Below are 23920 nucleotides of genomic sequence, written 5' to 3' on the forward strand. Positions count from 1 at the left end.
TGTCAATATACGTATATGACAATACATGACATGTCAATATACGTATATGACAATACATGACATGTCAATATATGTATATGACAATACATGACATGTCAATATACGTATATGACAATACATGACATGTCAATATATGTATATGACAATATATGACATGTCAATATATGTATATGACAATATATGACATGTCAATATATGTATATGACAATATATAACATGTAATTCGTAAGGCTGTATCCCTGGTGTGGTCTAATATAAGAATTTAATATGTAGCAAAATATATGGTATTCTTGATAATTGTAACAGTACATCGGGACAGCTCTGTATGAAATTCTTGGAGACCACAATACTGATAGTGAAATCTAGTCCTTGAAGAAGTGGCTCTTTCATATATTTATGTGGGTAAGAACTAAGCGATGATGTTACATCACGCTCATAGACGCTGGTGGTATATATAGTAATATAAGTGGCAGAGTGTCACTTTATGGGGGCTAGAAAGTTGGAGGGAGAGATTCAGAATCCTGATGGCAAAGTTCTGAACAACGGCTGGAATATGTCTCTGTTCAGTATATCTTCACAGGCAGCAATGGAAAAAGAAATATTTAACTTTTTTTGTTGAAAAAACATGATCATCATTTATTTATATAGCACCAGCAAACTCTGTAGTGCTTTAATGATGATGCACAAAATACATAAGTTGGTGTAGTGTTTATGGTACCAAATGGTCTATTGTAGCAGGACAGAGCCTATGCTGGAATCTCTAAATGGTCATTCAAAGTTGCTAGAACAGGAAGTGCTCACTTCAAAATCCATACAAGAAAATAAAGCACTATACAGTGTATAATGGCTGGGTGTACTACCCTATAATGTACTTTATGCTCTTTTATTGTCAGCACATTGAGTGCCCCTCATTTAAAAAACTATTCCCTTGTTTGCTGCAGCACGTGACTATTATACTGTACTATCACCTTTATTAGTATCCTGGCAGCAATGCCTAGAGAATAGGAAACAGTGGCAAGAATCAATGGATCAATCTCAGTAACCCTGGATGTTCCTATACAGGTCAGATGTACAAACTTATATTATTAAAATGAAAATGTATGCCTTCATTCCTAGACCCTAAAACTAGGAGTTATTAGTTGGGAAAACCAAGCATATATTCCACCTTTTTATGATCAATTAGCTTCTCTAGAAGGCAATTTCAGTGGTAGCTATAAAGGGGCAAACACAGGATTTCTAGATGGGGGCTGCCAAATGCTGGATTTCGGAACAAAGTCAGAAAAAAAATAATTCCCGCAATAACCTTGCAACACTTTTTTGCAGTCAGATTGTTTTAATGTAAAAAAACAAGTTAGGTTGAGTCACAAAGTTTGATATTTCATAAAGATAAGATGTTATCCAATAACAACCAGTAATTGATATCAGTGGCCAGTGGGAGTGGGTTAGGCTCTAGTGAAGGAGGAGGGTTTTCATAGAACACTACAAGATTTGAAGGCTGGGAGAAAGTAGATCAAGTAAGGGAGGAAATTCCAGAGGTGGATCGTGGCACTTCGGAGGTCTTGTAGTTGGGGAGGTGGCTTGGTGCAAATCTGAGAATATATAAATATATATATATATATATATAGCCTTTGCTAGATCCTTACGGGTGTGTGAATTTAGTGTGGATCTGCCTTTTGTGTATATTTAAACTGACCATAACTGATTATTTATAAAGAGTAAAGTATAAGTTCTCTTCTCCAATACAGACAGCTGACGTTGCTCCAACATCTTTAGGATAGCGAGTTCTCTGTACAGCGCTGTGGAATTAGTGCCGCTATATAAATAGATGGTGATGATAGGGTCCTAGATCGTGTCTAATCAACAGGTAATAATTATCCCATGTCTGTCTGTGCACCAGTGTTAAAACGGACTATCTGAATGTGCTTTTTTAATACATGTATGCTGTTATTTTCACGGCTTGTTTTTTTAAGAATTGTATTGCTAGCGTGTGCTGTGAATTAGTGGGGGCTGATTGATGTTACTGATCACATGTGTTTAACCATATATAATGAGTGTCCTATGGCTGCATTAGCTAGTGTGTCCAGTTCTAAGTGTATTAGAATTATATAGCTTAATTCTGAGTTAAATCGAGGATAAAAATGAGAAGAACATATTACCCAATACTACTGCCACAGAAGGTCATAATCCTACTGTTCTGAGGTGCTTTTGTTATTTGATATTTAATTTATAGTTTGCCTAATAATTTATGACTGTCTTTGTATTGTGCTAATAGTGGAGGTTTATTCACTAATTGAACAGGCAGAGGCTGTGCCCAGCTAGTGTGCATACACTGCTTTGTATAGCAAAACAAAAATTACACAAGACTTGAGAACAATTGGAGAACAGCTGGTAAACATTCTACCAGAAGCCACTGCTACATGAGGACAACATTCAGCATTCACCTGCAACTCCATATTTTACTCCTGAAGGCTACAAGCGTCATATCTAATGAACGTTGTTTTGAACTCTGAACTTATTTCCTTCCCACCTCAAGAACTTTTTTTATCTGTCACTTTATTTCACTGCAGCATCCCCTCTATTTAATCAGCCTGCTGTTCCAATTGCCTGGCCATTCCCTCCCCCTGTAGTTTCAGTCTTCTAGTGTTCAATCATTGTATTTTCAAGCCTATTCAAAGCTTTGCCTGTCATCACAAGTATGAGGAGTTGTAACGGAGTCTGAACTGGATTTGGACTGGACCTTGGTCCTCTCTCCTATTTCATGACTCTGCAAGGTCTCAATACTATATCTCCTGTACGTTATTACTCTCCATTCTACAATTCCTCCCACTCCCCCACATGGTTTCCCACATCATTACTCCATACTACAGACCCAAGCATATTCCGACTGTCCGCTGTCGCTCCCCCCTCCACCACATATCACCCTGTCCCCTCCGAACATCCAATCCCATCAACCTAACTCCCATCCTTCCTCTTACCTGCCAGAGTCCTGCACACTCTGGAATGCAAGATCTGACTGCAACAAACTCACTCCATTCAGGATCTCTTCCTCTCCTACTCCTCTAATCTCTTGGTCCTTAGAGAAACATGGATCTCCCCCTCTCATACTGCTTCCCCTACTCCACTCTTTCACAGGGGGCTCTCCTTCTTCCACACTCCCTGTTCTGGGGACCGTCAAGGAGGTGGTGAAGGTGTCCTACTGTCTCCTGACTACACCTTCAGCGTTATTCCCCCTGAACTCTCCCTCTACTTCTCCTCCATTGATGCTCACTCCATCCACCTCTTCTCCCCCCTCTCCACCTTCGTGTTGCTGTCAACTAACGTCCCCCTGGCCCTTCTTGACAACTTTGCTGCCTGGGTTTTCCATTTACTCTCTTCTGATCTTCCCATTATTATCATTGGGGATTTTAACATCCCTACTGACTCTTCTATTGCAACTGCTGCCTCTAAACTCCTAACTCTCACTTCATCCTATGACCTCTCCCAATGGACAACTTCGTCACCCACCATGATGATGGACCTAGTGTTCTCCCATCTCTGTGACATCTCCAATTCTCTGACCTCCCCCTTTCTGACCACAATCTCCTTTCCACTATCCTCTCTTTACCACCTGACCACCCTCCCACCCAAAATCACTTGAACACTCCGTTCCATCAACACTGACCCCATCATCTTTGTGCCCTTCCTCTAACCTATACTTGCTCTTATTTCTTCCCTATCATGTCCCAATGCTGCTGTCTCTTTACAACACCACACTCTGTTTCCCTTGATACTGCAGCCCCAGTCACCTTCCTTTGAAGGTGGCTGGGACTGCAGTATCAAGGGGATAAAAAACAATCAAAACCTCAATCATGGCACTCCTCTCTTACTCGTCTCCTCCAAAAGTGCTCCTCTAAACCCCAATTTAGAAAATCCTGCTTCATTGCTGACTTCATCCACTTTAAATTCATTCTTTCTTCCTACTATTCTGCCCTCTCTATTTCCAAATCATATCCAGTCCCTCAACAAATCATGTCACTTCCTCCTCCATAACATCATGAAAATCCGTCCCTTCCTCCTCAGGAAGCTGCCAAAATCCTTGTCCATTCATTCACTCATCATTTCTTATCTCGAATATTGCAACCTCCTTCTCACTGGCCTTCTTGACTCTCACATTTTTTACCTTCAAACCATACAGAATTCTGCAGCTAGGCTCATCTTCCTCTCCTCTGCCTAAATCCCTTCATTAGCTCCCTATCCATTTCAGAATTCAGTTGAAGCTCTTTACCCTCACTTCCAAAGCCCTTACCAACACTTTTCCCCCCCTTACATCTCTGACATTGTCTCGAGGTACATACCAACCCGGCCACTCCGCTCTGCCACTAACCTCTGCCTCAATTCACCTCTCATTACTTCCTCCCGTGCTCGCCTCCAAGACTTTGGAACTCCCTACCCCATCTCCCTTGACTCTCCCCCAACCTTCAGTCCTCCAAAAGCTCACTCAAAACTCACCTTTTCAAGCTTGTCTATCCTACAATCTCCTAACCATTCTATCCATCACCTCCTCTTGCTAGCCTGCCATTTCCATCTTTTCACAGTTGGTCCTACTGTCTCCCACCACCACTCACTCTAAAATGTAAGCTCTCGCAGGCAGGCACTCTACCTACTGTCCCATGTCTGTCTACTGTCCGACTCCCTTGTTCGTCCTGTCACATATTTTGCTGCACTCTGTGTGAGTCCGCATAGCATTACTCCCACTCATATGTACTACTTATATGTATCCGGCGCTACAGAATCTGTGGCGCCTTATAAATAAATAGTAATAAAAATAAGTGTCAAAAAGCTAAGAGACTGCAGTAATTTGAGCTACTGTGACATCACTATCTCTGAAACAGTTTAAAGAAGCACGAGCAGGCATGGCCATTAATGCAAATGGATGAATGAGAGCATAGGGGGAATTTTAGTTAAGTATAGACACCTCAATTATTTCATAGAAATTATTTAGCTCGGTAATATCTTTGATATATGTTAATGTCAAATAGAAATCAGTTGACGATATCTGATAAGATACACTAGTTAAATAAACACCCAAAACTTGTGAAAAGATTGAATCAGCATCACACAATCATACAAAAAACGCCAAGTCCACTGTCACATGCCAAGGAAAAGTTAAGAATTTCCTTATTCATCATTACAAGCCTTTCCTTGTGGTCTTGTAGTGTAAAAGATCTAGAAGGCAACGATGAAACTAAACTAAAACCAAAATACAAGCAATGTTATATTCAAGTTTTCAGAAAGTGTAGTATGTATTTAACCAGATAAAAAGGTGGAAAAAAATATCCACTGTAGCAACCACTAATGCTATGTATTTATTTGATGATCTAAATGAGTAATACAGATGGTTATACAGGCTTCCACAGACACATAGCAATGTTTAGTGAGCAACTACTAAATGATTATGTAAGCAAAATAAGATGTTCTGCTAGGTAAAGGGAAGTGCAGGTCACCAATCTACCTCAGAATAATTGTTTAATGTTTCACTTCATTGGTATGATGATAAAGTCCAATATATTGCTAAAGAAGTACACAATTGTAATAATCTGTTTAATTGTATCTCCTAAAAAAATGTCTGTCATGTATGTTTTATTGAACATCATTGCTTTCTCTACATAAAGAAATAAAAGTCACTTTCTCACATGCAGAATACATTAATCTATAACACATAACTTGGTGTTGTGTGTCAAATGATGAACAAAACTCTTCTTGGTGAGAGACCAACCAAAGCACTCACATTCCACAATGAAACAAACATATAAGGGGCACTTAACCAAATTATCCTTTCATGCTGTCATGCTGACTTACAAAGAAATTTTAAAATTATGCACAGATTTTAGGCTCAAAAATAGGAAAAATTATGATCATTAAATATGCTATTTTTCATTATTGTATTCTTTTATCATGGCATTCTAGTTTATATTGCAATGCTAAGAAACACTACTTATCTTTAATGATCCATATTGTCAGACAGGCATGACTATTTCCAGTATGACATATACCAATTTCAAAGCTTTCAGTGAGAGGTGACGTATTTAGATCTTAAGATCACTTTATGTAAACTAAACCAAAACGAAATGTACATGAGTAGTAATCCCTGTTACATCACACAGGAACCTGCAGGTGATTCAGGCAGATAAATGAACTTGTAAGTGCCCTGTTCTATATGTCATCTCTCCCACCATGTAATGCTGCAGGCTAAACACAGCTCATAGGGTCGTCTGATTCACTATTGTACATGGCAGTCACAGTCCCCCTGCAGCCAGTACAGGAGACCATGGACTGGGTACTATGTACTGACACATGTGGTGAAGGGATGTACACGACTCACCCCTTACCTCCTGCTATGTCTGCTGATCAAAAAATATGTCTCCCCGAGTTCAGCTCGGCGTCACGGCCGGTGTCTATGAGGTCACAGAGGATCTCCTAGTCATAGTGCGTCACTAGCGCGACAGCCAGCAACTGCAGCTGAGCCGCTCCTCCGCTCAGGCGCCCGTTGATGACGTCCGCTGCCAACCAAGGCCCATGGTTCCGCCCTCCGGCCGTGTGTCGTCATGATGACGGAGGAGAATTGTCGCACGGTGCGACCTGAGTACGGCAGCTGGCTGGACGACAGTATACTCTGTACAGTATGGTGTGACCGGCACTGTGAGCACATAGATCCTCCCGTGTCACTGACTCCCCCCTGGGCCATCACTGACCGGCCTGGTGGTGATGTGCCCGGGACATTAAGGTCTCCTGACCCCGCTGATGGGATAATCCCCGATCCGCCTCCTGTCTGATCCCACCTGACAACAACAACACCCCCCCCCTCCCTGCCAGCACAGATTACCGGCACCATGAGCTGGCTGTTCCAGTCTAAAGGCTCCAGACCTCTGCCGCCTCTCACCAGTCTCCAGCAGCAGAAGCAGCGGCAGATCGAGTCCCTGAAGGCATGTCATGGCAGGTGAGTGCCCTCCTGTATGGGACATGAACTCTCTGTAGTGTGAGTGTCCTCCTGTATGGGACATAAACTCTCTGTAGTGTGAGTGCCCTCCTGTACGGGACATGAACTCTGTAGTGTGAGTGCTCTCCTGTACGGGGCAAGAACTCTGTAGTGTGAGTGCCCTCCTGTACGGGGCAAGAACTCTCTGTAGCGTGAGTGTCCTCCTGTACGGGGCAAGAACTCTCTGTAGCGAGAGTGTCCTCCTGTACGGGGCATGGACTCTCTGTAGCGAGAGTGCCCTCCTGTACGGGGCATGGACTCTCTGTAGCGAGAGTGCCCTCCTGTACGGGGCATGGACTCTCTGTAGCGAGAGTGCCCTCCTGTACGGGGCATGGACTCTCTGTAGCGAGAGTGCCCTCCTGTACGGGGCATGGACTCTCTGTAGCGAGAGTGCCCTCCTGTACGGGGCATGGACTCTCTGTAGCGAGAGTGCCCTCCTGTACGGGGCATGGACTCTCTGTAGCGAGAGTGCCCTCCTGTACGGGGCATGGACTCTCTGTAGCGAGAGTGCCCTCCTGTACGGGGCATGGACTCTCTGTAGCGAGAGTGCCCTCCTGTACGGGGCATGGACTCTCTGTAGCGAGAGTGCCCTCCTGTACGGGGCATGGACTCTCTGTAGCGAGAGTGCCCTCCTGTACGGGGCATGGACTCTCTGTAGCGAGAGTGCCCTCCTGTACGGGGCATGGACTCTCTGTAGCGAGAGTGCCCTCCTGTACGGGGCATGGACTCTCTGTAGCGAGAGTGCCCTCCTGTACGGGGCATGGACTCTCTGTAGCGAGAGTGCCCTCCTGTACGGGGCATGGACTCTCTGTAGCGAGAGTGCCCTCCTGTACGGGGCATGGACTCTCTGTAGCGAGAGTGCCCTCCTGTACGGGGCATGGACTCTCTGTAGCGAGAGTGCCCTCCTGTACGGGGCATGGACTCTCTGTAGCGAGAGTGCCCTCCTGTACGGGGCATGGACTCTCTAGCGAGAGTGCCCTCCTGTACGGGGCATGGACTCTCTGTAGTGTGAGTGCCCTCCTGTACGGGGCATGGACTCTCTGTAGTGTGAGTGCCCTCCTGTAAGGGGCATGGACTCTCTGTAGTGTGAGTGCCCTCCTGTAAGGGACATGGACTCTCTGTAGTGTGAGTGCCCTCCTGTAAGGGACATGGACTCTCTGTAGTGTGAGTGCCCTCCTGTAAGGGACATGGACTCTCTGTAGTGTGAGTGCCCTCCTGTAAGGGACATAGACTCTCTGTAGTGTGAGTGCCCTCCTGTAAGGGACATGGACTCTCTGTAGTGTGAGTGCCCTCCTGTAAGGGACATGGACTCTCTGTAGTGTGAGTGCCCTCCTGTAAGGGACATGGACTCTCTGTAGTGTGAGTGCCCTCCTGTAAGGGACATGGACTCTCTGTAGTGTGAGTGCCCTCCTGTAAGGGACATGGACTCTCTGTAGTGTGAGTGCCCTCCTGTAAGGGACATGGACTCTCTGTAGTGTGAGTGCCCTCCTGTACGGGGCATGGACTCTCTGTAGTGAGAGTGCCCTCCTGTACGGGGCATGGACTCTCTGTAGTGCGAGTGCTATCAACAATATGAACTAGTGCTTAATAGGGCACACTGCTTTATGTAACCAGGAGGTAATAATAACTATAGGACATTGGTACAGTCCTGTGGAAGTCCCTGCCTCACTGGATATTATAAAAAAAAGTTGTATAATGCAGTACACGTGTTAATGAAACATTTTGGGTTTGCACATTGCTATTTGTATGCCCAATATTTGAATTCAGAACCTTATCTGCAGCAGTTTGCTTTTGTGTTGTTTTCATCAGTTTGACATATGATCTGTCATGCTCTGTCATACTGTCTGCTCCTCTTAAGAATGGGTTAAAGTCTATGTTGCGCAATGATATTATTTGTCATGTTTAAATGCTTACAGTAATAGTCCTGAGAGGAGTTTGAACTATACTTTGAAAATAGCATTTGCCTTTGTTCTTGTGCAGTAAAGCTTTTTGCAACTTTATATAGCTTCCTGGAAAATAAAACCTTCCTATCTCCCATTGTGTGAAGCGGTTGTCTACCAGCGGCCTTTTAGTATGTTTTCAGGTACAGAAATGTCATATAAACTCTTGAACTTTTGCTGGTTTTATTCTATGACTGTTTGACTTCCTTAAAAACTTTATTTACACATACAAAACAGTCTTATTGTAGCATTTTTATTATAGCCATTTTTCTTTTTCTTCAGTTGTGTTCTCATGTATCCCATTGGATTCTCTTGCAAATGGATAAGCATCTAAAAATGTGTTGTCATATATGTTACTGTAAAGTCTGTTCATAACCCCATTGTTTTTATTATTATTTCCCCTGTCTTCCCTGATTTTCCAATGTCTGTACTAGTTTTCTTGAGAATTGTTTCATAGCGCACTTATAGCTGCAAATTTTTTGACTTTATGTTAGAATAGTTCTGCCAACTTTTCCATCCAAAATGAACCGTAGTAAATCTTTTAGGAAATGAACAAGCTTTGTCGCATGTTCTTATGGGTTTTAGTTACAAAAAAAACCAGTTCTATGCTTGTTACAATATCAGTCATGCTTTGAAAAAGACAAACATTTTACCAAATATACCATGGAATACTCAGTTTTGTTATTTTTATAGGAAACTCTAATTAGGTGAGTTAGATTGTATTACAAGAAGAACATGATTTTGTAAACCAAATAAAAGTGGAAGCTGTCATTCCTTTAGCAAACAAAGTAATGAGTGTACATTACATGTTTGCTAACAGGGTATAAGGATGTCCTACTTGGATCAAAGGCATCTTTACAATATTGTAGGATTTGGAGTAATTGCTACAACAGTGTGACTGCTTCATGTGATAGATTAGTCATTGTAAGATCCACTAGGGCAGGGAGGTGCTTGTTATTTTCTCAATGCCGACTCTTCAGCATTCCACTTTCTGTCTTTCTTTCTTCCTCTTTTAAAAAAAATATTCAGACCAAAACGCTTTTTTACAGTCCCAAGTTAAAACAGGCTGTAAATGTAAAATCTTTTAAAGAATCTATATCTTAAAATCATTTTAAACGTCATTGATATAGGGCCTATTTCATTATTTTTTAAAAACATTATGAAAAACTTGTTATTGTTGCTTTCAGTGTTTGCATATATATTATTGTTGCTGTAGCTGTCTATGTCTGTTGTGCCCATATATCTATATTTGTGGCGACCAGGATAAGTGTTTGAGGCTACTGTTATTGGCTGTGTTTTACTACAGATTACAATGGGTTTTATATTCCTATCAGAAGCTCCCTGGTTGGTTCTATATCTCATGTATGTGCTTTAGGTCACAAATTCAAGAATTGACATCTTTCATGATGATAATATACATAACTTTATGGACTTAATGAGCCATTTGAACTTTGACTGGCTTCAAAGGCCATGGGCAGAATAAGTCCCAGGCTTCCTCTTACCTGTGTGTACCTCTCTCTCTGTGCAGCAGGGGGCAATAGAGGCAATTTTTGTGACCTGACTAATGCATATGGGATCACAGTGGACCCCAGCGCTGCGGAATCAGTGACGCTATATAAATAAATGATGATGATGACCCCTCCACCAGCTCTCTGTGCAGTTTTAAATGCGGCACTGTTTGCCTTTGTCGTAGGGAATCGCCCCCTATCTTTTCTGTTACAGTTTTGTAAGGAAACAATACAATAATCTGAAAATATTATAAATTATATTGTACAACTAGAAAACAAATGTAACTGATAAAACTAAACGTTACCCATAAAAAGTAAACATGGGAAAAGTGAATTTTGTCTAGTACAAATTTTCAAACACTAATAAGTAAAACGTTGTTTTATACTTTAGTCTAAAGTGACCATGAACCCTATAAGACAGCTTTTCAATGCAGATCAGCTGTACAGGTTAGAAGTAGTAGTTGGGACCATTACTAAATAATCTTGTTTTGCTTGTCCAGCTTACAAATAATAGGCGAGTAATAGAAAAAGTAGAAATTGGGGTCATTACATTGTACTGACCAGTCCCATATTCTGGGTCAAGTCAACGAAAATGTGGCACCAGCAATATCACTCCCCCTGTAACAATATTTGGAGATTGAAAAAGAGTCTGGTCTCGTGTGTGCTGTTCAGCTGTGTCGTCCTATGATCAGGACTTTTCTTGTTTCCCAGTGATATGACTCAGTGCTGCTCTGTATCCAATGCAGAGAGGGCAAGGGACATGTACACCTGGATTATATAATGTTATGGCAGACAAGACAGAAAGATACAGCAGTACAATTAGTAAAAGTTGCAGGAGGGTATATACAGCTACCAACTCTGTAAAACATTGCTGTGCTGTATCAAGGTGACAGAGAACAAGTATTTATGTGTGCCTTACAAAAACCCATTGTTTCCTTCTGTCTGTAACTGATGGTTGTTTATCTGGTGACTATTATTATTATTTTGAGGGATGATGGTGATATATCATTTATGCATTGCCTTGAATTACTTTGTTTTATAGCTTGTATTCAGTTTCTAATGCCATCTAGTCGCTCTTAACTCCTAAGCTCTTTCTGCAAGGTTTTCCTTCCCCATTACATTTATTGTAAGTTGTTGGTTATATTCACTTTATCTGTTTTTACACTTGTAGCCTTTTCTTTACTTTTTTCTTATGGAAGGCACTGTGTATCTTTTTGGTGGTATATAATACAAGCTTACATATGTATCACTTATATAATACATAGGTCATACACTGGTCCTTAATTTATATATTTTTTTTCATCCTGTACAGTATTTCTGAGATTCAGAAAGATGTGGAATATAGACTACCAGTTACTGTCAAAAACCTGACCATCAACATAAATATGTAAGTAGCGCTCTCAGTTCTCTTGTTTACAAATGTTCTCTAATTATTTGGGATCTGAATTAACTGATTAGAATTGGTGAAAAGGTTGTAAACATGTATTGTGGTAATAGCTCCAACAGGTAAGGCACCTGTCTGTATTATTAAAAAGCTAGACACTTTATTGGGGTCATTGCTTTTTCCACAAACTAATGATAACTGTCCCAGAAATGATGCTGGTAACTTGGATCTGACATTGCCATCAACAAGACCTGAGGAGTAAACAGCAGAGATCTCTAAAATTCCGCACGCTTGGGGCATATTTAGAAAAAGAGAATCGTTAAGATGATTAAGGATTCCATAGTCCGAATTACAGGATTTGCAAACAAGTTCTCTTTTTACTCGTGAATATTTTGTAATTCATCACATGTACATTTTACTAATTCAGCTCATTTTCCTTTTTTTCTAATACTTTCTGTTTTCATTGCAGTTTGCTTCCTCAGCAATTTCCTCAAGACAAACCTGTCATCACTGTCTATCCACCGATTAGACATCATCTAGTAGACCAGCAAGGCACTAATATCACATGTCCTTTAGTAAATAACGTATGTTATTCTTATTCTTATATTTAGAGCTTTAAATCATTTTGTGCTCTGATGTATTGTAGTTTGATTGGTTCTTTCTTGGAGATACTTTTTTGTCTTTTACTTGTGAAAACATACAGGTAGTGGACTAAAGATAGATACACATCACCATCACCATTTATTTATATAGCGCCACTGATTCTGCAGCGCTGTACAGAGAACTTATTCACATCAGTCCCTGCCCCATTGGAGCTTACAGTCTAAATTCCCTAACATACACACAGACACACAGACTAGGGTCAATTCTGATAGCAGCCAATTAACCTACTAGTATGTTTTTTGTTTTTTTTTTTTTGGAGTGTGGGAGGAAACCGGAGTATCTGGAGGAAACCCACGCAAACACGGGGAGAACATACAAACTCCTCACAGATAAGGCCATGGTGGGGAATTGTGAGGCAGAAGTGCTAACCACTTAGCCACCAAGAATATTGATGATATGTTGGTGGTTGTTGAGGCGCATTTCACGGGAGCTTCTAACTTGATTTCACAATCAGCCATGCCCAAGGGGATGTCTGCTGCAACTTATCTTTACCACATGTTGTAACATTACTTTCCTAATGGGCTGGTTATTTTTCAAGGATGACCGTGCCCCCATTGACAGGGCACAAATGGTTGCCTAGTGGTTGGTTGAACACAGCAATGATGTTATCCATCCATGGCCTTCTCAGTCACAAGATCTGAACCCAATTGAGCATTTACTAGAGATTCTGGAATGATATGCTGTTTTCCACCACTCCTCAACCAGACATCAGTTGAGCAACTCTCTTGTGGCAGAATGGTGCTGCATCCCTACTGCACACTCCAGACATTGGTAGACTCAGTGCCACAGCTTATACAGACCATACCGGCCAACACTCTTTTACGTGACATTATATTTGTGTGTTCATTTTTTCCCCACTACCTGTATATCTGAAGGAACTACTTTGATATTTATATATGTTTTGTTTAAAATGGCTCATTAATACTTCATGTAGTTGACGACACTTATGAAGAAAATCTTTTTATTCTCAAGCTGCTTTTTAGTAAATGAATCCCTAGGCCACACTGCTGTTAGCCAGCAGTAAAGGTTTACTACTTAGATGAAAAAATTATCTGCGGAAATATAAAATGTTGACTTTACTACAAAAAAACCCTAATTCTAGAACAGGTCGCAATAATAAAAGGCTGGATAGATGAACGTTGTTTCATATACTGGAGTATGACACATCAGTCTTTTCCACACCCAGTTAACAGAAGTCTTACATCATTACACTCCAATACGCTACAGTTTGACCTGGTTTTGTACGGGTCATGTAAGGTGACTGATTATAATGCAGACTTTTAAGCACAGTGTTCAATCACTTAGGGGATGTAATGAAGAAAGACTTGGAAAGTATATAAAAGCTGTTTTCGATTCTCCATTCATTACTATGTATAAGCACATTAGTTATTAAGCTCCCAATTTAAAATCGGCATTATCATTGCTCATGTAGATGCCTTATAAATGGATTAAATGTGGTATATACTGTCTACTACAGGCAAAATGATTCATTTGGAGCCCAAAATATGCTTTATGTTGTTCTACAAAGTAAATGACTTATTCCTGAAGTGCCGTGATCATTTTTTTTTTCTTACTACTATCAAAATCCAGCTAAATATTGGGCCCACCAGATTACATTTTGCTGACTCCATTTCCTAACTCTTGTGTTGAGTGGCTCTTCTGCGTCACCTGACCCTGCCTTATTCCTAGCCCAGGGGGTCCGTTCAGTGCTAGCTGACCGTTTATACTGACTATATCCACGTTAATATAATGGACATAATGCATTAATTATTCCCATATATCCCATGTGGTGCCCTCCATTTAATAATTTTGAGAACTACTAAAGGGGCTTATCTCAAACATGTTATTTGCTTAATTGTGCCTAGCAGGTGAGAACTTATGTACTAGACTTTTAAGTGAACACTCTGTACAGGCCTTTATCAAGCCAGGGCTGTGTCTACTTTCTCTTTGTCTTTTATCTGTAATGTCTTTGTTCTTTTATGGACCTGACCACGCCTCTTATGGCATCATACCTTGCCCTCACAAGTATCCCCGGCCACTATGCCACACCTCCATACTGTAACATTGCCAGTGTATTATCACATGTGGGTTTGTGTGTAAATAGTTGTCAAACAATGGTCACTGTACTGAATGATGACGTCTGCAAGCGGACTTGGTATCACCATCATAGGATCTAGGTGAAGTCTTGTAACAAGAATAGCTCTAAACATTCATCCCTAATATTTACATTTGAAAAATGCAAGGGGGAAATATAACATTTGGGGCTAGAGTATATTTAAGCACATTTCTGGCTGATGATTTTATACAGTTTTATGGTGAATGTTCCATTTCAATGTGTGGTCCTGTGATTTTGTTATATAGGACTGTTTTTTTTTTTGGGGGGGGGTGGGGTTCAAAAAAACTTTTTGATTAGTCCTATCAACTTCTGTCCTACATTAAACATTTCAAAATCCCCTAATGATGTTCTCTTTCCTTAGTTCACTATGCACTCTGATCTTGGTAAAATAGTACAGAATTTGCTAGAAGAGTTTTGGAAGAACCCTCCATCACCGGCTCCGACATCTGGCCCATTTCCATAGTAAGTTTATGTAGTGTAATATCGGTGTCTGTGCAGAACCTAGCTAACACTGGGAATGGGGGACTGATTTGATGACAAACGCTAGCAATATGTAGTCATTCTCATCAGTCTCTGGCCCAGTGATGCTCACAGTCTTAGTTCTCTACCACACACATACACACTACACTAGTGACCATTTTGTCAGCAACCATTTAACCTACCAATAGGTTTTTGGAGTGTGGGAGGAAACGGTCACAAGCGCGAGGGACACATACAAACTACGCACAGTGCCAGAATTAAACCCTTGGCCCTCAGCACTACGCGCCATCAATGCTAACCGCTCTGCCTCCATGCAGCCCATAATTATGTGTTTAGCTTAAAGCATGATTCCAACCAAAAGCTTTAAAATATATTTGTATGCAGTTTGATGAGATAAACAAAGCTTACTTGCCTGACTCGGCAGTCTCCCCGATGAGTGTAACAGCCTCACGCCATGATCCACTGTCTTCTTCCTACTCTGGAGAGGGTATCAATGTCCTTCCCTGTGAAGTTCCCATTCACATACATAGGAGGGGGCGTAGACACCCGCTCAGGCCGTGTGGATTATGTCTTGGAATCATTAGTGCATGAGGGACTAAGGTAGATCCCACAAGTAGAGCAGTCATCATCATCATCATCATCATCATCATCATTTATATAGCGCCACTGATTCCGCAGCACTTTACAGAGAACTCGCATCAGTCAGCCATTCTGATCAGCTCATGAGCCATAAATGTGTCATGTTATGTATTTATTTCATGGAGGTTACCTCCGCTGCAGCCACATACTTTACATAAGGGAAACATGTCTTTTTATGGCCTTTTCATGTAAACTGTCTCTTTAAACTATGTCAGGTGAACCAGCCCAGTGTGTTTATATCCTGGTCTATTTATGTCCGCTACACTAGGAATAGAAGATTGATGTTAATCCCATGGTTCCTGTGGAGTACAAAGCTCCGTTACATCTGTACTTAGCCTGTTGATAACCTTATCTGCAGCTTAACATCTTTTGTATTGTAATAGGATTTTAGGGTAACTATGTGTTAAACCGGTGTACCCTACAGTGCACTCCTGAGAGGGATGTTAGTGAACATGTACATGGATGTTTATTGTCAGAGTGTACAGATGTATAATATTGATGATAGATAATGATTCATCCGGTGAACCAGATTTTACTTTCACTTTCTGTTATGTCATGTAAACATGTGCTGCTATAATAAAGGTTTCTAATAATAGCTTCTCCCCTCTATAGGGAGGAAGAACACACAGACATAAACAGAAAAAAATGACAGTTCACTAACACAACAAATGTACTACATTTGGTGACCTCTAATGTACACAAGGGGATTGGGTACGAATTTCCGATGCTGAATCTGTCGCATCAAAATATCAATATTAAACAAGCACAAGACAGTTATACCAAATAAACAAAAACACTAATTAAGCTGCAAGCTACCCTCTCCCCCTACCAAGACACATGGAAACTTGTGCTGGTACCCGGGGAACCCTGCAGCAATACAGCCGTCAGCACACAAAGGGTTAAAACCTGAAAAGAAAAACAGCAGCTGGCAGCACAATCTGATTGGGGAGGGGGCACGTTTTTTTTGTTTTGTTTGTTATGTTATATAGCTGCTGGATCAGCCGGAGTTGCTCATTTAATGTCAACATTGTGACTGTCGACAAACACAGTGTCTACATTTTTAAGCATGTAGACAGAATGAATCTGTTGACAGCCTAACTGTCGACAGATTCAGTGTCTAAAATATGACTACCATCGATACCTGGATACAAAATACTTTATTATATGTGTGGGCTTTAATAAAATAAATATTTTTTGTATTGATGCAAATTTTCCCAGATGCAATGCCAATAAAATGCAAATATATGTATTGCATTATGCCAAGATCAGAAAGCTTGATTTGCCAAAGTAAAAAAAATAAAATAAAAATCACTGCATACATTAACGTGAGATCTGATCTGGCCACGTGAGGTTATACATTGGCACAGAGATCTGGCAGCGGAAAGGTTGCTCTTGGCATTAGGGAATAGGGTTTGTTATAGAGCAAGAATCTAGATTATTTCAAATAGTAATTATTTTGTTTAAAAATGTAATTTTTTGCATCTGCAAAGTAGACAGTAGTACCTGCTAGGCTAGTCTAGTGGATGGAGCATGGATGCAGACTTAGGGCTAGATTTACTAAGCTGCGGGTTTGAAAAAGTGGGGATGTTGCCTATAGCAACCAATCAGATTCTAGTTGTCATTTTCTAGAATGTACTAAATAAATGAAAGCTAGAATCTGATTGGTTGCTATAGGCAACATCCCCACATTTTTAAACCCGCAGCTTAGTAAATCTAGCCCTTAGACTGAGATAGCCCTGGTCACAAAGGCAGGGTTAATTAATAGGGATCTCTCACTATGTATCTAAGCTAAAGACAACTATGGTGATTGAGAATTGAGAGCACTTTCTCTTGCAGCTTGTACAGCAATCCTGCAGGGCTCCCTCCTTACCCTCATTCTGGGTTTCCATTTCTTCCATCGTTTCCCACGCAAGAAACCAATCGGTCAGTGCCAGTCGGTGAAACTGTTTCTTCAAGCTACAACGCTGCCAAAGCCGCTGCCCCTTCCTACGGCCTGATTACTGATTTGCCTCTACCTGTCCCCACCTCTGAAGTGAGTATGTTAATGGACTGGATGTATGTTTATGGAGACTGTATAGTGTAGCTTTGTATTGCTAATGTCATGTGTTTATGTATTTAGGTGGGAATAAACGGCTTCACATATAAGATGCCTGATCTCCCTGATACCTTTCTGGAACTCTCAGAATTAAGGTAATTTTTTTTAGAAATCAGGAAAAGCATTTTATGCGTAGATTGTATAATATGTCTTGTCTGTAAGTGTGTTTGTTTATTAATGAACTAGATTTGATCCGTTCTGGGGATGCAGGCAGCATTTTCACAGCTGACTATTAAACTTTTCTGTGTCAGAAGCACACGATTATAAAACACCTTTGTGACACCAACCTTAGTCTAGTATCGGATGTCCTTTCATTTGAAAGAGAATTTTTTTTTTATTTTTTTTTTTTTTTTAAATAAACCAGTCCTCTTTTAAGATAGGATTTATTTGGGGTTTATAGAATCTGAATTGTATGAATTGTAGCCTCACACTGGGATGTTTTGGGGGGATAATCATGCCCATTTGGAACTTGTGGAGTGTAACAGCCGACTATTCATTGCATTGGCCTCTCTGCATTAGATCACACACAGACTGCGCCGTTACAACAGACAGAGCCACATTTACACATTTGTTGGAAGCGCCAGTGACCAGGTAGCTGGGATTTCCTTGTAACAGAACTCCCTTCACAGTGAGGGAGGGGGGATCACATACTCCTAATGGTGTTCTGCTCACAGGCTGGCATATTAGTGTGCCAAGGTGGAGGTACATGCTAGTGTGCTAGGGGCATACTTTAGTGTCTGTTAGCATGGCGTGGCCTCATTCCCCCAATTTTCGCCATATTAGTAGAAAAACCACCATATCACATGACATGCACACCACAAATTAGAACCATAGCTACAGTAACCAATAGAAACATAGAGGTATAAAAACATTCAAAAGTTTTATCACAAACATTTTCCCACTGAAGAACTTAGAAACATTGAGAAAACGTGTCAAGGAAAATGCACAAATAATGCTCAATAGAGGAAAGCCACAAACATGGCAGTAAACAAGCCTGCATCGTAACTCCTTGTGTGGGGACAGCACTAGCGTACCATTTACATTGTGTTATATGTACAAGAAAATAGATGTATGTAGGGTCTGGGGCCCCAGTGCTCAGTGTGCCCGTCTGTCACTAAATGTCTTTAATTAAATCTCTTTGCTGTGATGCACTTTTTGTCACACGCCCTTGATTTTCCCTGTGGGGCAATTGCTATAGAGCACATGTGGGCAATGTTTACTACTAAGTAGAGAGCAGAACTCTTGAAGTGTATCTCTTGAATGAATACTAAGTCTGCCTTATCAGTATGGGAAGAATGAAGTCCCTGGGACCTCTTTTCAGGCACATTAAGGCCCTTCACGTCGATAGAACAAATCCTTAGGGCGTGTCTAGGGGCAGGTGATGTGTCTATGGAATGTAGACATTTAGGAGGATGGTAAAGAGGGTGTCGCGTGGTCCCTGGGGATCGAGGGAGGGGGCAAGAAAGAGTATGGGAGGAAGTGACATATAATCAAAGAAAATAGTGTAATGAAACAATGGCTGCACCTGGCTACCATGATGTTGTGATCCTTAGATCTGGTGCCAGGTATGAGAGAATCTGGAGGTGGTATGAATAAGGTTGAGGTGATGGCAACCTCCACTAAATGGAGATATATAAGTTTAACAGTTAAACAGTAAAAACAGTGCAACTAGCAAGATAAGTCTGCATCAAACAAGATGAATGAGACGATCAGAAGTAACCTGAACAGGAAATAGACTAAATTACCATAATAATAATTGGTATGTAGATTGGTTATTCCTGTGGCACTATAGAAAATCCCTGAGACACAGATCTGAGGAAAAGGTTCAAGAGTCATTCATCAGATTGCAAGATGAAGCGGCTTTGGGTCTCCTACCCGGTTGAAGGACCTGTTGCTATCTTTCTTGTTGCGTAAGAGACTGTGGGATTAATCTGCTGAAGCTATCTCGCCACTCCTGTAGAGAGTCTTGGGGTAAATCCAAAGCTGAGCTGAAATTATCAGGATCTGTGGCATCTGTAAGCAGCGCTTGCTTGTCATTACATGTTGCATGTAGGCTAATGGGAAATCCCCACCTATATTTAATAGTGCGATTGTGTAGCTCACCCGTCAGCGGGCGGAGAATCCTTCTGTGCTGCATGGTGTGCCAGGAGAGGTCCTCCTAAATTTTGGATCCGGTGCCCATCGAAGTCTATACCATCAAGACTTCTAATTTTCTGCAGTATATCTTCGCTCGTGAATGGTAATGTAGTCTGCAGATAATGTTGCGAGGCTTCTGTTTTGAGGGCTTTGGTACGTAGAGCCCTATTTCCTCTGTCAAAGATTATCTGGGAGTTGGGATCTTGCCCCTGAACTTCACATCTACTATGCTATGGGGGGGGGGGGTATATTTTCTAGGATGCCCCTGATGATAAAGTTATTGTAGCGACCTCTATTATCAAGGTTATCCACTCTTGTTATCCACTCTGTCTTGCCTGGAGATCATTTAATTCAGATGGCTGGTGTAACACAGATTCCTGAAGCTTGGCAACATATTTATTCGAGGTGTCTCTGCTGTCTTCCAAAGATGTAAGCATATCAGCCAAATGTGAGATGTTACACGGCAAGGTGAAGTCAAACAGGAGTCAACCAACCCGCGGAGGGTACAAACAAAGGATTTGGAAACGCCGGTTTATCTGATTTGATAAACTATGAATAGTGATATGGTATTGAGAAAAGATGTTCCACTTGTAGAATGCAATTACTCAAGTAAGATGTCATAATACAAATGGCCACCGAGTGGCAATGTGATCTCACAATCCATTCTTTATGAGCAAAAGTACACAAGTCTCAATACAGGTTGTTAGTAGAAGTGTGTTGCAGGTAGAGATAGTAAGACAGCACTCCCTGAAGTCCAGCTACAATGTGTCAAGCAGTGTTTATGTGAGTCGAGTAAACACTTAGTAATCAGAAGTAAAGTCACATAAACCAGAGAGTAGCGACAGCAAAACCCCAAAACGGCGCAGCGTCTTCTGGCAAACTGACTCCAGACCACCTCCCAATAGATCCACTGGCTATGGTCACCAATCACTGCAAGCTGGCACAACACACCATATACACCTCTCATCTTGGGCTGATTCCTTACATTATATGATGAACAGGCCAAGACCTTAAGGGAAATATTCTCAGAAAGGGATTACAACAGTGAGGGGGTAGACAAGGCATATGAGGAAGTCCGGGAGACAGACAGGAAAATTCTTCTTGAACCCACAGCCAAAAAAGAAAACACGGGCAACTTGAATCCGCCACACAATTTAGCCAAAATCCCAGGGAATTAGAGAGGTATATCCAGAAGCACTGGAACATATTACTGATGGATGACTCAGTGAGGGAAATTTTGCCAAAAAATTAACGAAAATTATTTCTAGGAAGTCAAACTCCCTAAACACCAAACTTGTAAAATGCTGCAGCCCCACCAACACTAGGGATAGCAAACCAGAAACCTGGCTGAAAGAAAATAGTGAAGGCTTTTTCTTCTGTACTAGATGCCTGGTCTGTAAAATCACTGGGCAAAGCGGAACAACACCCATTACTAGTTTTCAATCTACTGTAACAAGAGAATCCCATAAGATCCGAGGCAGGCTAACATGTGACAGCACAGGGGTTGTCTATTTGTTAGAGTGCCCATGTGGGCGCCAGTATGTCGGCCGGACTATCTGCATTTTACACGTAAGGATCGCAGACCATCTGCGGAACATTAGAAACCAATTAGAAAATCATAGCATGTCTGACCACTTTTCAAAATGCCGTGATCATAATCTATCTACCCTCACGTTCCTGGGAATCTGCAAAGTCCATAAGCCACGGAGAGGGGGAGACTTTATTGCACACATTTCAAAAGAGGACGCCAGGTGGATTTGTTCTGTTTTATTTTCTTAATGCCTGAAGTATATCGGTTTGTCAGTTTCAGCCCATGCATTATATGACCACTAGGTGCACTCCATATGCACTAGCCGGCACATACCATTAGTGTCTGAATATATATATATATATATATATTTATTTATTGTCCAGAATAAAAAATCCACGTTGCGATTTTTACAACAAATTGCCTGTGAACATACACAAGTTCATTGCAAGTATTATCAGAACATTTTTTAAAATGCAGAATAGCCTGAAATGCACAATAACGTAATATTTGGGCATTTAGGTGACAGACTCCGTTCACCCTTTCCATACATATGGATGCTTATATAATATCATCCTGTGACACGATTTATTCAAAACCTCAATTATCTCCTTCTTTTGCATTCATGCTGGTATGTCAATATTATTCTGTGTTACAATGAAATGTGATTCATTACCCTATGATTCATTGTTTGATGAATGAACTTTCTATGTCACTGTTTTCTATTTACAATATTCCATCAAACTCTAGGGAAATTGTATTTGGATCAATATCTATATTTTTTAATTGTACAATTGAGAACTTTTCATTGAACCTGCAGTCTGCAACTACAAATAAGTCTACAAGATCCAGCTGCTTTACCTTGCCACGAATTACATTAATTAGTCTCGGACTACCTGCAATCATGGCTGTCCTACATAAACATCGTTATGGACAACCAGTATGCACACAAACATCCCTGAGGAAGCCCACACTCATCTATGAGGGGCAAAACGCGTTGGTTAACAACCAATTATTATACTTTTTGGAACATCCGCGAACCCGATGTCAACCACATATCTTTATTGAGAGGCTGCTATACTCGCTCATACAGCTGCCTGTACGCCTTATGGATATACAGCACCAGCCGCACTATCGCCAAATGAGCTGGCTTACACCAAGGCGGTTTGCGCATGCGCACCCTCCGTAGCTACACATCTCTTTTAGGGCCAGAAGCGAAAGCATCCACAAGTACTACAAACTGTGTTTACCACTATCGAACTAATTTACTTTTTGACTTTGATATAGATTATCTTGAATCACTGGATATTATCATATTGAGAACTTCCATTTGGATCATTTTTATCTTTATGTGACATACCATTCAGCCTCTATTTCCATATAGGCTGATAGACCTTGTTTGTTAATCAGCCACACTTTTTTTATTTTTTCTGCCTAATATAACTTTTATTTATGTTCTGGCCAGAACTGATGCATGTATTTATCATGACCTAACCTTTCATGATTAATGATCATCTACTTATTTTAAACAACCAATTTTGCTTCACACCACTACCACAGTTATACATAATCTCCATGCGCCCAAGAACCTCTGTATCACATTTATCTTTGGAGGGTGGGGACTCCCCCCTCATTACCACATAGGTTCTTCCAAGTGGCTGCATACACATACGCAAGGAAGCGTAGCATCACCCACAACTTCTGTCTATCAATCTGGCAAATGCACCAGAGTCTCCTCGGTAGCAGCACTGATCTCCGCTCTGCTCCATGTGCTCTGGGGCACAACAGAGCTGCATTTGGGCTCGCTCATATTGTCGCGCAGAGCGAGTTGCCCTTGATAGCACCAGATCCTCACATGCAGCATGAAGGGGAAGAGTGTGATCTCGGAGATAGTGTTCGGAGGTTGATCTGCTCTGGTGCACTCTACATCTGTATTGGCTGCATATGTAGATGCTGCAGCTCCACTCTCTTTTCAAGATGTTAGTTCCCTTGGAGGGAACACAATTGGTGGGGGCAACTCGCCACTCACTTGCAAGGTAGGCTGTTGAAGGGCACAGTGACCATCAGTGGCAGTCCATATAGAAATAACAGACACTGCCTTATGACAGCGAACAGTCCCAGAAACAATTGTGGCCCATGCGAAGAGTAGCCCAAATCTTGATATTGGGTTCCAATGTACTGTCCTGGCCAGTAATAGGGCAAAAAAGGACACCAGGGGTGCAGGATCTCCACACCAATGCGCTGTACCCAATTTGGGGAAGGGGAGTCCCGATGCACTTTGATTAGCACTTGAAACTTGCGACTGCACAGAATGGCTTCCAAACTGCGCCCCCTATTCTGACACCTTTCTGTCGTAGCCAGCATGAACTTTATCAGCAATTTGTGCTACAGTAGCTCTTCTGTGGGATTGGACCAG

General features: G+C 41.4%; 2 protein-coding genes across 5 annotated transcripts in view; one reads left to right on the forward strand and one right to left on the reverse strand.

Moving 5' to 3' along the window:
• CNOT7 (CCR4-NOT transcription complex subunit 7) overlaps positions 1 to 6516 on the reverse strand; it is a 32722-nt gene extending 26206 nt beyond the window's left edge. For 2 of the 4 annotated variants that reach the window (XM_075196367.1, XM_075196351.1), the window contains exon 1: positions 6369 to 6516. The gene's annotated coding sequence lies outside the window, so the exon portion shown is untranslated. Of the gene's footprint in view, positions 1 to 6361 lie in introns of all 4 variants that reach the window. The other 2 variants (XM_075196376.1, XM_075196359.1) reach the window with 1 other exon arrangement.
• Positions 6517 to 6603: 87 nt separating this feature from the next.
• The window catches only part of VPS37A (VPS37A subunit of ESCRT-I), a 32093-nt gene continuing 14776 nt past the window's right edge, over positions 6604 to 23920 (forward strand). The window contains exons 1-6 of the mRNA XM_075196339.1: positions 6604 to 6976; positions 11776 to 11850; positions 12317 to 12431; positions 14988 to 15088; positions 17582 to 17777; positions 17865 to 17935. Of these exons, the coding sequence (XP_075052440.1) occupies positions 6870 to 6976; positions 11776 to 11850; positions 12317 to 12431; positions 14988 to 15088; positions 17582 to 17777; positions 17865 to 17935 (665 nt within the window). The 5' untranslated portion in view covers positions 6604 to 6869. The remainder of the gene's footprint in view (positions 6977 to 11775; positions 11851 to 12316; positions 12432 to 14987; positions 15089 to 17581; positions 17778 to 17864; positions 17936 to 23920) is intronic.

Source organism: Mixophyes fleayi, chromosome 1 (genome assembly GCF_038048845.1).
Source record: "Mixophyes fleayi isolate aMixFle1 chromosome 1, aMixFle1.hap1, whole genome shotgun sequence".
Lineage (NCBI taxonomy): Eukaryota > Metazoa > Chordata > Amphibia > Anura > Limnodynastidae > Mixophyes > Mixophyes fleayi.